Below are 15,026 nucleotides of genomic sequence, written 5' to 3' on the forward strand. Positions count from 1 at the left end.
ACCCTTTTGTAGATGAACCCTTCCCGGGAAGCCAGGTTTTCAGGTTAGGTTTCGCTTCCGCACGTTCGGCCGCGGTTCAGACGCTGTTCCGACTTCTGCTGTAGATAAACGCGAAGACACACGCGCGACTGCGATTCTCTTATATTCTACAATCACACGTGCGGAATCAGCACGCTTGAAGTAGATCAAAACCAATCAACATGGCGAATCAACGTTGCATATCATCTGTAACAAATTTCATCCGTTCAATCCTTAGGTGGACCATAACTAACCATTCAATTTCATCCATCTCTTTTGACTGATAAGGGACCACCCAATTCCTATGCTACCATAACCATCATAGAAATGTTGATCCTAGCTGTTCAAAATGTATGCCTCGCTATTAAGATCACCTGCTCAGGGTGTGCCATCCAAATCCTCAATATTCAGGTGGGGCCCACTTAATGAGTGGGTTTATATAATTTTCAGCTAGATGGTCTTTAATACCAGGTGTGACCCACCTTTATGACGGCTCGGATGTTCTAATAACCAATGCATTAGCATAAAATGAAGTGTTGTAGGTGAAAGTTAGCTTTCCATTGGAAGTTCTCAAGTTCAACAGGTTGGACCACAACTACTAACATTTGACCAGATGACCTTTAACCTCTCATGTGTATGTGACATCTAATCTGTCTAGCAACTTGTCAGACATCACAAGAATCCCCTTACACAGATGGTAGCTGGGCCTTACTTGTATTTTATTATTTAATGGTTAGATATTGCTTTCTAAGGTGGGACATACTGAATAGAGCTGTTTTGCAGATGATGATGCCCTGCCTTGTGGAGATATCTACTTAACATGCCCCTGCACGTTTGAAGGTTGGAAGGCATTTGTTGGGTGGAGAGTAGACTATGGTGCAATTGGTTGGATTTTAGAGCTTTTCCTTTCTTTTTATTAGCAACCCAAGTCATGGAGGAGTGGGTACTGAAGAATGAACGGCTTGAATTGAGACACATGTGAGAATGTTACAGGTGCAACTGTGCAAGAATGAGGGTAGTGGAAAACGAACGCGCGCGAGGAGACATGGTGAGGGTGAGGCTTGTAATTAGGAGTTAACCATGGGTTAACTTAAGCTAACCGCAATTAAAAAAATCTTTATTAACTCTCTCCATGTCGACGCTTTTTGACGCACTGTAGAAGAAGGAGAGGGACCCTACCCCCCCCCCCCTCTCTCTCTCTCTCGTCTTTTTGCTCTTTTTCTCATTTCTCTCTCTCTCTCGCTTGTCTGCTCTTCTCCCTCTCTATCTCTCTCTGTCTCTGCAGCAGAGCTTCGGAGAGCAGAGCTCTGATGGTGGAAATGAAAGCCTGGAAAAGGTCGAGTATATGAGTCTTTCAAAGCTGCTTTTCTTTTCTTGATATTTTCAGATTCTTTCTATCATCATCATCATCTTTATCATCATATCTCTCTATCTTTCTAGAAGCTTCTTTTCTGCTTCTTTTTTTTTTTTCATTTTCTTGAATTTATGATGTTGTAGAGATTGTAGAAGGGAATATGAAAATCTAAGTAAGGCGTGTTTGGAGATTCTGTAGACTTTTTATTGTAATTTTGTTGCTTTTTTTGTTGATTTTCTTCTTCTTTTTTTTTTTTTTTTCGATTTTTCTATCTGATATGTTGTATTGTGTATGTTTGATATCTGTAACTCGATCTTCTTCTTCTTCTTCTTTTTTCTTTTTTTCTTTTTTCTTTTTTTTTTAAATTTTAAATTTTAATTATTTTATGAATTTTCTACGTTTGATGTCCCTCTCTCTCTCTCTCTCTCTCTCTCTCTCTATCTCTCTCTGTTTTAGAGACTGAAGGAAATGAAAGCTTTTTCTTGTAATTTTCGTTTTTTTTTAAATTTTTTTTTTTTGAATTTTCTATGTCCACTATGTTGTAGTATGTCTGTTGGATCTCTGTAACTGATCTTTATATATATAAATTAAAATATCTACATTTAATCTCTCTTTTTCTGTTTTTGGAGATTGGTTGAAGATGAAACTTACAAACGGAAGTTCGAATTCTCTCAGATTTTTTTTTATTCTTTTCTTTTTAATTTTTGATTTTTTTTTTTTGATTTTGTTATTTTCTATCTCTAAATCTCGATTTTCAATTTTCCCGTTTCAGCATTTTTCTGGTTTTTTTTCCCGATTTCGATTGCATCTTTTCGTCTGCTTATATCACTGAATCTCCATTTTCATCTATTTTCTTTTCTGCAACACGTTTTCTTATTTTAGAAATTTCACGTTTTTGTTCTGAAGCGGTCGTTTCTCTCGGATCCCGTTTTTCTTTCCCACGTCTCGGTGTCGGAAACGTTACGTTTCGGCGACACGTGTCATCCATGGGCATTTTTTCTGGAGAGTCTTCTCGTCAGGGTTTTGATCCTTAGTACAGATCCGACTTCCGAAGATTTTTCTTAACTGTTACGTATCGGATTCCGTATCGGGTCACGTGTTAGAGGCTGTACCGTTTCGGAAATTTTAGATTTCGGATAGTAACGGTTGAGTGTCGGAATGTCGTCCTTTGTCCGGTTTTACGGACGCCTCTGATCGGAATCTAACCGGTAATCTGACACACTTACACCGGAAATCTGACGGATTGTTTTGAAACCGTTTTCTCAAGTGTCTGTTTTCCTTCGCGTCTTTCGTCTTCCTTTCCTGTCAAAGAATCCCTGTTTTTTGGGGTTGCAAGGGGTGGAACCTGATACCGAATGGATGGAAATCTGGTGGAAATTCATTGTATCTTTGAGTTCTGTAGTTTTCCCGGCAAAAACTGTTTTTTTAATAGATAGTAAAAAACGGTTTTCTGAGATTGATTTTTGTCTTTTACATATATGAAAAAAAGAAAAGGTTCTTTCCTTTTTATCTTTTGAGCTCTGTAGTTTTCCCGGCAAAAGCAGTTTCTTCTATGGATGTAAAAAACGGTTTTCTGAGATTGATTTGTCTTCCTTTTCTTTCTTTTTAAAAGAGCTTCTTTTCCTTTTCTTCTTTGATTCTTTTTGGGTGGATCTGGTCTAATCTATGCTGGAATGCAATCTTAGATTGGATGCGGAATCGAATATTCTGGACTGATTGCTTTTTGTTCTGTAAATTTGTTTCTGCTGGTGATAGGAATTTGGATGATGTTCAATTCCATTTTCATTTGTGTATTTTAGGCTCTGCTGTTTGTGATTTTCATATGGTGCTTGGATCGAGATGTGTGGTTTGTTGGACCCAGCAATAGTCCGTTGCCTAAGCCATTGGTCTGGTGGGCCCACATCTCATGCCTTGTATTTCCTTTCTCAGATGATCTTAACCTTATGATGAACTTGGTGGTTACATCTAATGGACCACATTCAAAGGGAGCCTAAATCCGTTACTTGGGATCTTCTGTTGGGAGAGATTCCAGGCCATCCTGGGGCCCACCATATGGATGATTTGGATCATCGCACGGTGGGCCCCATATATGTACTTGCATCCTCTTAAGTTCTCTGTTGCTAAGTGTTTGTGCATGATGAGCATAGATAATTTTTTGATCCATCATGGTCTAGTGGGGTCCCACCTCCTGGTTGCCTATCCGGTGGGCCCCATCATTGGGTGGCTCATTCCCCATGCATCCGTTATCATATGATCATTTGAATACAGGCAGATAGACCTAGTGGTTCACATTCGATGGGCTAAACCGCTCCCTTGTGATATCTATTGGGAAGGGTTCCTCGCATCCTCATCCTTCTTCAGGCCTATTATATGGACGATTTGGATCATCATGAGGTGGGACCCACATATGCATCTGAATCCTTTTACTTGTTGCTAATGATGCACGCATGAGTAGCAATACATTGATTTTATCCTCTCTTTTTTTTTGATAATTTATATTTGGTGAATTTCCTCGCTGCTGATGTGAACTTTCTTAGCATTTACTACTCTTTGATGAACGCCGAGATCGTTTTCATCCACTTCAGATTCATTTAGGTGAAGAAAGGAAGATGGTTTTCTTTCAAGAACAATTGCAATGATATTGAAATAAAAAGGAAAAGATTGATTTTTTCTCGTATTTTTTCAACATTTCATTCTCTCCAATGGATGCTGTTTGTGATATGAACTACTTTGCCATAGCTGTTGAATTTTAGTTTGATTTGGTGGTGAAATGAAGCATCCAGGACAATTCATTCAAATGATATTAGTATGTGAATCAATATTTGATGTTCTCCTACATTAGTTTCATTTGATTCTTTGTATGTGATTGCTGCTTGTGATATAAATTTCTTCTTCATATTGGTCATTGGATTTATATTTATCTGGATGGGGAAAAATATTTTCTCTTATGACAATTTGTATGATTCAAGGGAGTCTTTTAATACTCTGGCAAAGCGTGGTGGATGATGCGTAGGCACTCAAAGCTGTACATATTTCTCAAAATAATCTCTCCAAATTGTGGGACCAACTCTATATAGGTGATCACCTAAAAATCAGATTGATGGGCGATCGCACTGATTAATGGACATTTGTTAGTTGAATTCAAACATTTTCCATTTCAATGGTCCGTAAATTCTCAAAATCATCCAGTTTAAAAATTGAATCAGTATGTCTATTGGTTTATGATCCATCCAAATTTAAGGCCCATGATTTAGACAGATTGATTTAAGTTACAAGGATGGAAAGTGTACAATTTTGTAGTGCCAGGCTACTATGCCAGAGTATCAATGTTTCTTTTCTCATGGTATAGGTGAAAATAGATGAATTAGTCTTTTATTCGACATATGGACTTCATTTGAGAGAAGTTGGTATCTGTTTGCAGGAGGAACTGAGATCTTCTGGTATAAAATCTCTGTCATATGCAAATCAGGTGGGTTCCCATTGTATGTGAGAAATCTGGGAGTAGGATTTGGTGATTGGCGAGCGAAGAAAGAGAAGGAACGAGTTAAATTTAGGAAGGATGTTGTCGATGTTTGAAGAAATCGGAAACATGGAATTCCTGCCATTCTCTGCCGCCGAGGGCGATATCTTGCCAGAGAACGAAGCTGAAATCTTACAAGACGATGACTATAGCGAAGAAGATGAGATAGATGTAGATGAATTGGAGAGGAGAATGTGGAGAGATCGGTTGCGGCTGCGACGCCTCAAGGAACAGAACAAAGGAAAGGATCCCAATGACATTGCCAAGCAGAAGCAGTCTCAAGAACAGGCGCGGCGAAAGAAGATGTCGCGGGCCCAGGATGGGATACTGAAATACATGTTGAAGATGATGGAGGTGTGCAAAGCGCAGGGATTTGTGTATGGGATCATCCCAGAGAAGGGGAAGCCAGTGAGCGGGGCATCAGACAATCTTCGTGCATGGTGGAAGGAAAAGGTGAAATTCGACCGAAACGGGCCAGCGGCAATCGCAAAGTACCAGGCAGATCATGCGATCCCGGGCCAAAATGATGATATTAACTCAGTGGTCGCTACTCCTCACACACTGCAAGAGCTGCAAGACACGACGCTGGGCTCGCTTCTGTCAGCTCTAATGCAGCACTGTGACCCTCCTCAGAGGAGGTTCCCATTGGAGAAGGGGATTGCCCCGCCGTGGTGGCCCACAGGCAATGAAGAGTGGTGGCCTGAATTGTGTCTGCCGAAAGATCAAGGGCCACCGCCGTATAAGAAGCCCCATGATCTGAAAAAAGCATGGAAGGTGAGTGTTCTCACTGCTGTGATCAAACACATGTCGCCTGACATTACGAAGATACGGAGGCTGGTGAGGCAGTCTAAGTGCCTGCAAGATAAGATGACAGCGAAGGAGAGTGCTACTTGGTTGGCTGTCATCAACCAAGAGGAAGCGCTGTGCCGTAAGCTCAACCCAGACGCGTGCCCGCCTCCGTCCTCTGTCATCAGCAATGGAACCTTCTCCTTCACCAGTAGCAATGAGTATGATGTCGAAGGCGTTGATGATGATTCGACCATGGATGCACCAGAATACAAGCCTCACGACATTGATCTCTTCAATGTGGGAATGGGGATCGGAAAAACGAAAGATAGGCTTCTAGGCCAGCCTCTGATCAAGGAAGAATACAGCAGTACAGATTTCATCCAGAAGAGGAAAATGCCTTGTGAGCCTGATCTGCTGATGGACCGCCGAATCTATACTTGCGAAAACATTCAGTGTCCTTACCATGATGTCCGGCTCGGATTCTTGGATATGAACTCAAGGAACAACCATCAAGCCAAGTGTGCTTTCCGGCCTACTTACTCGCCAGGCATTGGAATGACGGCCTACCAGATCAACACAGACAAACAGCCCATTTTTTCTCTGCCCTTTGGCCAGCCTAAGCCAATGATGCCGGCAAATCCACCTTCTGTTAATGTCTCTGGCTTGGGTATCCCGACAGACGGACAGAAATCGATCAATGACCTTATGTCATTCTACGACAGCAATCTCCAGTCAAGCAAGAACTCGACGGCTCATGGGCTCAAGGACAATCAAAATCCTCACCAGCAGCAGAAAATTCAAATGGACGACTGCATTCTCCGTCAAGGAATCGACGCGGGCGGGACCGTCTTCGAAGAAGCCAATGGCTGCATCAACAATCCTCATTTTCTGAGAGACGAAATCCATTTCGATCAGTGCAAGATGTTCGATCAACAGTTCGACAGCGATGCCAGCGACATCCCTCCTCACTTCAAATTCGAACCCGCTTTCAACAATGTGCCGTCCATCGATTTCGCCGACCCTGCACCGAAAGGAGCTGATCATCTGCCGAGGCACGATAATTCAATTTGGTACTTCTGAAAGATGGAATCAAGTACATGATCTATCATCTCTCTTGGTGGGGGTGTACATTTTGACAATGGTTATTACTATGATCAGGTGAACTTCTGTCTGCAATTAGTTCTTACTTCATAAACCGTTCAGTTAAGAACTTCATTTCAAAATTCCGGTCAGAAAGATGATAATATGGAAGGGTTTTAAGGGTTTTTTTTTAAAAGGGATATCTAGGGTTTTGCATTTGATGCAGAGTGCAGAATCAGATAGAGCAATGCAGAGATTTTGATTCTGTCCTGCTTTAAAATGCTTATAGAAACTTTCAGTGTCTAAGAACTTTCAAATTGGTTTATAGTTGTATTATACTGTTAGGGAAATGCTCACATCCAACCGATTGGACCGCTGACTTATCATCCAACCAGCAGATGCTTTTCATCCTATCATGTTTGTGTGATTTCCAACCTTGTCAAGAAGGTTGGCCCCACCATGAGAGGATCATCCTATGCAAAAATCAGCCCAATACCCGTCGAGATAATAAAGAAATATTTGTGTGGCCCACCTCATGAGTGCAATAGGTTGGATTGGTTTTTGCACTAGGCTATTATTATGGTGGGGCCAGTCTATTGGATGGGTTGGATTTCACAGACATAAATGGTTTGAACTTATCAGGTAGGTGGACGGTAACTTACGGTCCAGCCGGTTGGATGTGAGAATTTCTCATAGTGGTATCATGTGGTGTTATGTCTCTCTTCAGTTGCATTCTTACCTTCTATAGTTTAAGAAAAATGTTATACATGTTTGGTGCTTGATATTTATAGATTGTGTTTTAGATGAATTGCGATCTGGTTTCGTTATTGCATTTTGGTTGAGGTTGGTTTTTTTATTTCTTGATTGATTATTAAAAGCTAGACATTCCGGGCCATTGGATTGTTGTGCTGTTACTGATTAATGCAATGAAGCCCGATCTAGTTGCATTCTTGCATTTTGATTGAGACAGGTCGCTTTCGGATTCGATTTGATTGCATTCCATGCTGCTTTTCTTGATTCATTTAATGTGAATTGAACAATCTAGGCCATTGGATCTTGTCGATTTCGCTCATTAGTGAGATTTAACTGGTCATTTAAACATCTGTTCCATGCTGCGGATGTGATGGCTTACACTTCATTTGGACCGAAATCCTCAATAATATTTTCTCGGGTGTGACAGCGATGGCCCGCCCGGCACTTTACCAGCTCAGAGAAGATATTGTCATTTTGCAAGAAGCTTCCTGCAACTTCCCGGCCCCACCGGGCATTCATGGGCACAACCTGTTTGGCAACAATAATTGTTATTGGTTGCTATTCAAATGAAGAGGGAGCTAATTTGATAGCTCTTGATTTTCAGGGCCATGGCTTGAATTTGTGGTGGCCCACCTGAGTCCTGTGTATAATTGAGATGCTAGTGAGCGAGCAGAAAATGGAGAGAGAGAGAGAGAGAGAGAGAGAGAGAGAGAGATCTAAGTCCGTCTAACATATGAACCATGCAGAGAGAGAGAGAGAGAGAGAGAGATCTAAGTCCGTCTAACATATGAACCCTAGCATGGGTTCCAAACTAAAAAGAAAACCCTAGGCAATTAAATCACTAGATGGGTTAAAGACGAATTTGGATAGTTTTGAGTTATGAATGTTAGTTTTTATGGTCTGGCCCACCTCATCTGGATTCGCAGGATTTTTGGATGGTGAACGTGGATTAGCTGCAGCTGACTGTGGGGCCCACCTTCATGTATGCATTGTATATCCACGCTCTTGACCCTTTTAAAAAAAAAAAACTTATTGTAGCGTGTGGTCCCAAAAATAATGCAAATACAAATCTCAGCTGGACCACAGCTGTAGGGATTGAACTCCCACCGTTATCAACAAGTTTGATGGCAGATAAACATTACGGTGGACCCTATATAGCTTTTAATGGTGGTCTTTCAATGACCATTGTTTCCTTGTAGTGTGGTCCAGCTGAGATTTGTATCTGCTTCATTTTTGGAACCATGTCTTGAAATAACCTGACAAAATGAATGGACAGCGAAGATGTACAATGCATACATGGAGGTGGGCCCTACAGTCAGCATCGCCCCCACAAGATTGAATATGGGGTTGTAGCTAATGGGGCATCTGTTGTACGGGTTAGATGCCAAAGACATAACTCATGTGCCGGCCCCACAGTTCTTAATGCACTACTTTTTATAGAAAAAAGTAAAATGAGGGCGTATATACAAAATATTACTTCTCATACGTAATTGCCCCATGATTCGTTGCTCAGATGCATTATTTTGTAAAATTCTAATTTAAGGTGATTCGGTGCATAGAGGCATTATTTATTAAAACTTAATTTATTAGTAAAAAATTCTTTTATTATATTTTTACTTACTTTAACTTATCCTTTGATTATTAACTGTCTTATTTATTTATTTTATTTTTATTGGTTCTATTAAGAGGTAGACAAAACCATCATACACCCCTTCACTATCATGAATATCATGCACAATTCAACTTCTCTTGCATGATGTGAAATAGTCGCCCGGCAGCTCAAGGTTTAAGAGCAAGTGGTTGTTTGACAATTAGATATCTATACTATTCCCTTTGATGGCATAGACTCGAGCATTCTCATTGAAAGTAAGGAGCTAGGTCTCACTCAATATGGTGTGGCCGTAACCATGATCGACCTTGATGTATTTATTATGTATACATGCCATCTGTCTATTTTGCTGGCTTGTTTTAGCAAGAGCTTAAAAACATAGTAGATCCAAATCTTAAGTGGACTATAATGTTGGAAAAAAAGTGATGATTGACCACTAAAAAATTGATAATTGACCACTAAAAAAGGTAAGGACCTAGGTCTCACTCAATGTGTATGTGTGACCTTATCAACATGACAGCATTGGTATTACCCCCACGAGGACATAGTTCCAGGCTGACGGTCCTGTCACGGCTCTATAAGGTCCACAGTCCACTGTGTGTGTATTATTTAAGCCGTTTTAGAGAATGAGCCTAAAAAGGAGGTAGGTTGAAGGGTCACCACAAGAAGTAGCGGTCACAATGCTGTTGAAACTTTCTTAGGGCCTACCGTGATTTTTATTTGCAATCTAACTTGTTCATAAGGTCATATATAATTGGATGAAGGGAAAACATAAATAATAGTTTCATCTAAAACTTTAGTGGCCCCAAATAGGTTTACAACGGTAGACATTCAATCCTTATTATTTCTTATGATGTAGTTCACTCTGAGTTTTTGATCAGCCTCTTTTTTAGGCTGATGGTTTAAAATGTTCTTTCAAAATTGATGGATAGCTTTGATAAAACACATATATCATGTTTGGCTCCACATAGCCACACCATCATCCGTCTCAAGGTATGTCCCGGTGGGGATAATAACCGATGATGGCAAGTGGGGATCAAGGTTGGAATAGAAAGTTTTTAATGGTGGGCTTTCAATCACCACTTTTCCCAAAGTGTAGTAGGCATATGATCTGAATATGCTTTAGTTTTTACGCTCTTACGCTAAAATGATATGAAAATATATATATATATATATATATATATATATATATATATATATATATATATATGGAAAAGGTTCTGTACGGTCGAGCTCATGGGAACTCTCCGTGATGTCGAGTTGTGTGGGCCCCAGCATGATGTATGTCCAACATCAACACCGCATTTGATGTGTCCCGTTTAAAGATATTCCAAAAATCAGTCGTATACAGAACTCCGGTGGCCATACCATCTAAAATCATGTGAATACGTGCCTAAAACATATAAAAGCACTTGGTGGGGCTCACCTGAATTTTTGATGCATTCGAAACTTGGTATTTCCCCTCATCTAAGTGGGACACACCTAGTGGATGGTCTGGATTTATGAACCACATCTCGGTGGTCCCAAAAAATGATTATGAATGTTTTAATGGAGGGTAGCCCCTCTCAACTTCTGTATGTGGTGTGGCCCACAAAAGTAACAGATTGACTTGATTTTTAAGACCTAGGCCCATAATGGAACGGTGCATCTGAATGATGGGGTTGATGTTCGACACGAATAAAGGTGGGGCCCACAGAGCTCGACCTCATGGGCAGCACCAAATCCGCTCCCTTTGGATCACTGTATGGGAGTTCCTGCCTTACTGCCATCGAGGTCCACCGACTCCACCCTACGTGATGGTCGTGGGCCTCTCATTGCTTCGAAGTAATGGGCCCTAATCAGAGTTCTCACGTGTATAGAACCCCTTCCTCCTCCTCATCTCATGTTCACGGACGACCCTACCTGATAAATGGCTTACATATGGTACACGTCTCCTACGGACCGTCCAATCGCTTTCTTTGTGCACGTGCTCACGAGTTAGGATCCCGTCTCCTCCGTGAACGCAGTCGCCGACTTCTACCCTACATCGCGCGCGTGCACTTTGCAGACTACTTGTCGCTCTTACATGCTGACTCGGTTAACGTGTATGAAATCCAAGCCGTTCATCAGGCGGTCCCCACGTTTTATAGTTGCATGTGGCCTGGGATAAAATAGGCCGGCCTACTGATCTGGTAGGTGGCCACATATGGACCAATGGTAGATTCCTTGCAACCTTCCATTTTTTATACAAGTGTGGTCCACCTGACGAGAAATCGGCCTAATTTGTTCTATTGTGTATAAATAATGGGGCCCGGCATATAGACGGCTGGATCTTGCACACGTGTTAGCACATCTGCACACGTGTGAGTAGCAATTGCAATTTGCATGGCTCTTCTTCATGTCATATGTCTCTTTCGGATGACGGTGTGTTGATCTGGTGGTGGGCCAGACCAGACTAGATATTTCTTTGATCAGTCCTTTGAATTCAACGGTCACATGCAAAACTGGTCAACTGTTATATATCGCTTTTTTTTTTTCTTTCACGGGATATTAGATGCTCTCTCGCTTTCACACGTGAGAGGTAGACAGGTAATCAGGGTAGTTGCGAAGTGAGAGATTGGGGTTAAACGTGGCTTGCACACGTGTAAGAGATCCGAGCCATTTAACAAATAGATCACGCAATGACCATGTCCTTTCTATGTAATTATTTTGGTTCATTAATCCGTTGGACCACACGTGTACGTTTAATATAGACTAATTATTTTGGACCATCCATTTGAGCATTCTCCTTTAACCAAAAATGACAATTAAATCAACGTAATTTCCTTTTCATGGAAGGATACACCTGATGAACAGCCTGGATCTCTCATGTATGTGCTAAATGTGCGTGTTCTCTGCGAATCACCAATTCACTGTCCCCTCGCGAGTCAACAGCATTGTTCCATTTGCAGTGACGTGACGAACTTGCTTTTGTTTCACGGCCTCTTATATTTAGTCGGAACCCAAAAGTTTATTAAATAAGTTTTATGCTCTGGCGCGGATTGCATGCGACCCACCCGGGTAGGAAGTTCCTATGGTCAGAAGATAGGTGGGTCCCACCATTTTTTTGATAAATCCACACCGTCCTAACATTTTTTCAGATTATATTAAGACACGAACTAAAAAAAGAAGTAGATCCAAATCTTAATTGGGCCACATGAAAGGAAACAGGCGGGATTGAACTTCCACCGTTAAAACATTCTTGGGCCACAGAAATTTTGGATCAGGCTAGTATTTTTGTAGTTTCAGTTCATCAGAATAAGATTGACCTTATGAACGGTTTTTACGGCATATAAACCACGGGAAGGTTTCAACGGTAGGTATTTCCCTCCCCACTTTTTCCTATCGTGTGGCCCACTTGAATTTTGGATCAACCTCAATTTCGATATTATATTTTAACTAGAGCTGGGAAAACGGATGGAGGGAGTGGATTTCTCACAAACATCACATAGGGCCCCACCTAGCTCTGCATCCTTCATGCACTTAAATACTTGGGACAAATGGATAGTGACGAATCTGGACCGTACGTCAAGCCCAGAACACATTTCATGGGCTATCATGTAAAGATCAGACCAACCAAACAATTCTATTCATTCCATCAACGGTCTACAAGATGGATGGTCAAGATCATTTATAAAAATGAGGTTGACAAACAATTTCATCCCATCCATAAAAATGGATGACTACAAAAGGATCTCCAACTTATGAATGGATCATATCATCCCATCTATTTAGGTTTTTACAACCAGTGGCACTCACTAACGAGAGATGCTCATGTCTAACCGGTCGAACCCTCTTCCGAACATCTTACTATGAGCAAAATCCAACCTAAGCAAGGTTGCTCGTCTCATGTAAAAATTACCTTGATCCACTCATTAGGTGGCCCTGATGTAGAGTGGGTCATGGATAATTTTATGACCGAGATGGAACAGAAAAGGCTCGGTAGAAGGGGGAAGTGATATGAGCCATCAGAACCTTAAAACAAGCATATCTCACATATTGAAATGAATTATCCGATATATCATATAAAATTATAGGCAGGAGAAGTTACTTTAGGAAGACGCAGGTTTAGAATAGTTATCCCCTGAAGGAAGATGGTGATCAACCTCATCACAATCATCATCTCCGCATTAAGGCCACACCTGTATTCTTTTAATATATTAACGTGTGGCCCACCCGTTGAGTAAAATAGGTTATTCTTTGCACCAGGTGATCCTCATGGCATGGGCCAACCTATGAAAGGGTCCAATTTCATATAAAATGTTTAACGTTGAAACTTATCCATTAGTTGTATGGTAACTCATGGTATACTTGATGATTTGGACCACAATTGAAAAGCTAACATGCAATTGGTAATTATTGTCCCTTGAGTACTGATAATCTCTGTCAATGATAGAGAAATCACAGCACAAGGGTGATGTGGATAGGGCTGAAAGTTGGGCGGGTTGGGTCGGGTTGGTGCTCAACCCTAACCTAACCAAGGTTCCTATACCTCAACCCTAACTCAACCCAACCCAACCCAATCTCGGGTTGGGAATTCTCAACCCAAGCGGGCTCGGTTGGGTTGATCGGGTTGGTCGAGTATATTCGTGTTAATATTTTTGTTATTACATTAGTTTATTATATTTTAATATAGGATTTATTTTTGGTATCTATGATTTTATTAATCATATATGTGATTATTCATCATAAAGAACTTCATTTTTTTCTTTTTCTTTTTTTTAAAAAGCTAAAATATAAGACAACTACTCCATTAAAAGTCATGTAGCATAGCACGCAATCTATTTGGGAGAGAGAAATCCGGCATATCTTGTCAGCTTGAGTCCTTGGAAATGACGTGGACAAATGAGACCCGACATCACTACTATGCCTTCAACACAAATGATCCACACTCAATTATAATTTATAAGTAACTTATATATTGATTGGGTTCAGATTCGGGTTGGGTCGGGCAACCCGAGCCCAACCCAAGTTTTATCGGGTTGGTGTTTGTATAGCCCAAGCTTGAGATCGGACGCGATATATCCTGCCCGAGCCCAACCCAATGTCGGGTCGGTCACGGGTCGGTCGGGTTGAACCCGCCCAACTTTCAACCCTAGATGTCGAGGTGGTAGGTATATTTTTGGGGTTAATGGTACAAAACATAGTACATCAATTTAAAACCTCATGCACATGGACTATTATAAATGTCCGTGGATCTATTATAAATAAAGGTTATGATTTTGTTGGCAGTAAAAAAAAAAATCAGAGAAAAAGAATGCAGTTGCGTATAAATTAAAAAGAAAAATAATAAGACTTATTTTTACATTTTTTAAAAATGTAATTTACTAATGTTTTAGAACTACTTCAATTTTAAGCTTAAGCTAATATTATAATTTGGAAATTAAGCAGATTGCATGATACATTGATAGTGTGATGACACCGTAAAGTTATGTGGGCCTTGTATGGTATATATGTTATATCCCCACCATCTATATATTTTCTTGGGATTATTTTATTGCATGAGCGCAAAAATGTAACAAATCCAAAACTCAAGTGGACCACACCAAAGGAAGTAGTGGAGACAATAATCCCATCACCAAAACCTTTTTACGGCCCACCATGATATTTATTTGCCATCCAATTTATTTATAAGGTCACACATATCTGAATGAGTGAAAAACACAAATTAAAACTTGATCCGACCGTTCTCAGTTGCCTTTAAAGCCTTGACCATTTTAGATCCACCACACATAGGCTCTTACAAGACCTATTGCACCATGATCGTACCGTCTCGCGACGGTTCGTGTAAGGCACATGTGCAAAGTGCAAATGCGCCAACTAGCGCCACTACAACCACGCTGCTCACGCTCTTGCCCACGCTTAAGCCCGAGCGCGCATGCGTA

General features: G+C 40.8%; 1 protein-coding gene across 1 annotated transcript; it reads left to right on the plus strand.

Annotated features, from left to right (window-relative positions):
• Positions 1-1,195: 1,195 nt before the first annotated feature.
• LOC131226687 (ETHYLENE INSENSITIVE 3-like 1 protein) lies at positions 1,196-7,569 on the plus strand. Its single transcript, XM_058222315.1, has 2 exons — positions 1,196-1,354; positions 4,794-7,569. The coding sequence occupies exon 2, from the start codon at positions 4,932-4,934 to the stop codon at positions 6,759-6,761; it is 1,830 nt and encodes a 609-aa protein (XP_058078298.1). The 5' UTR covers positions 1,196-1,354; positions 4,794-4,931; the 3' UTR covers positions 6,762-7,569.
• The last annotated feature ends 7,457 nt before the right edge of the window (positions 7,570-15,026 follow it).

The sequence above is a fragment of the Magnolia sinica genome, chromosome 15 (genome assembly GCF_029962835.1).
Source record: "Magnolia sinica isolate HGM2019 chromosome 15, MsV1, whole genome shotgun sequence".
NCBI classification, from domain to species: domain Eukaryota; kingdom Viridiplantae; phylum Streptophyta; class Magnoliopsida; order Magnoliales; family Magnoliaceae; genus Magnolia; species Magnolia sinica.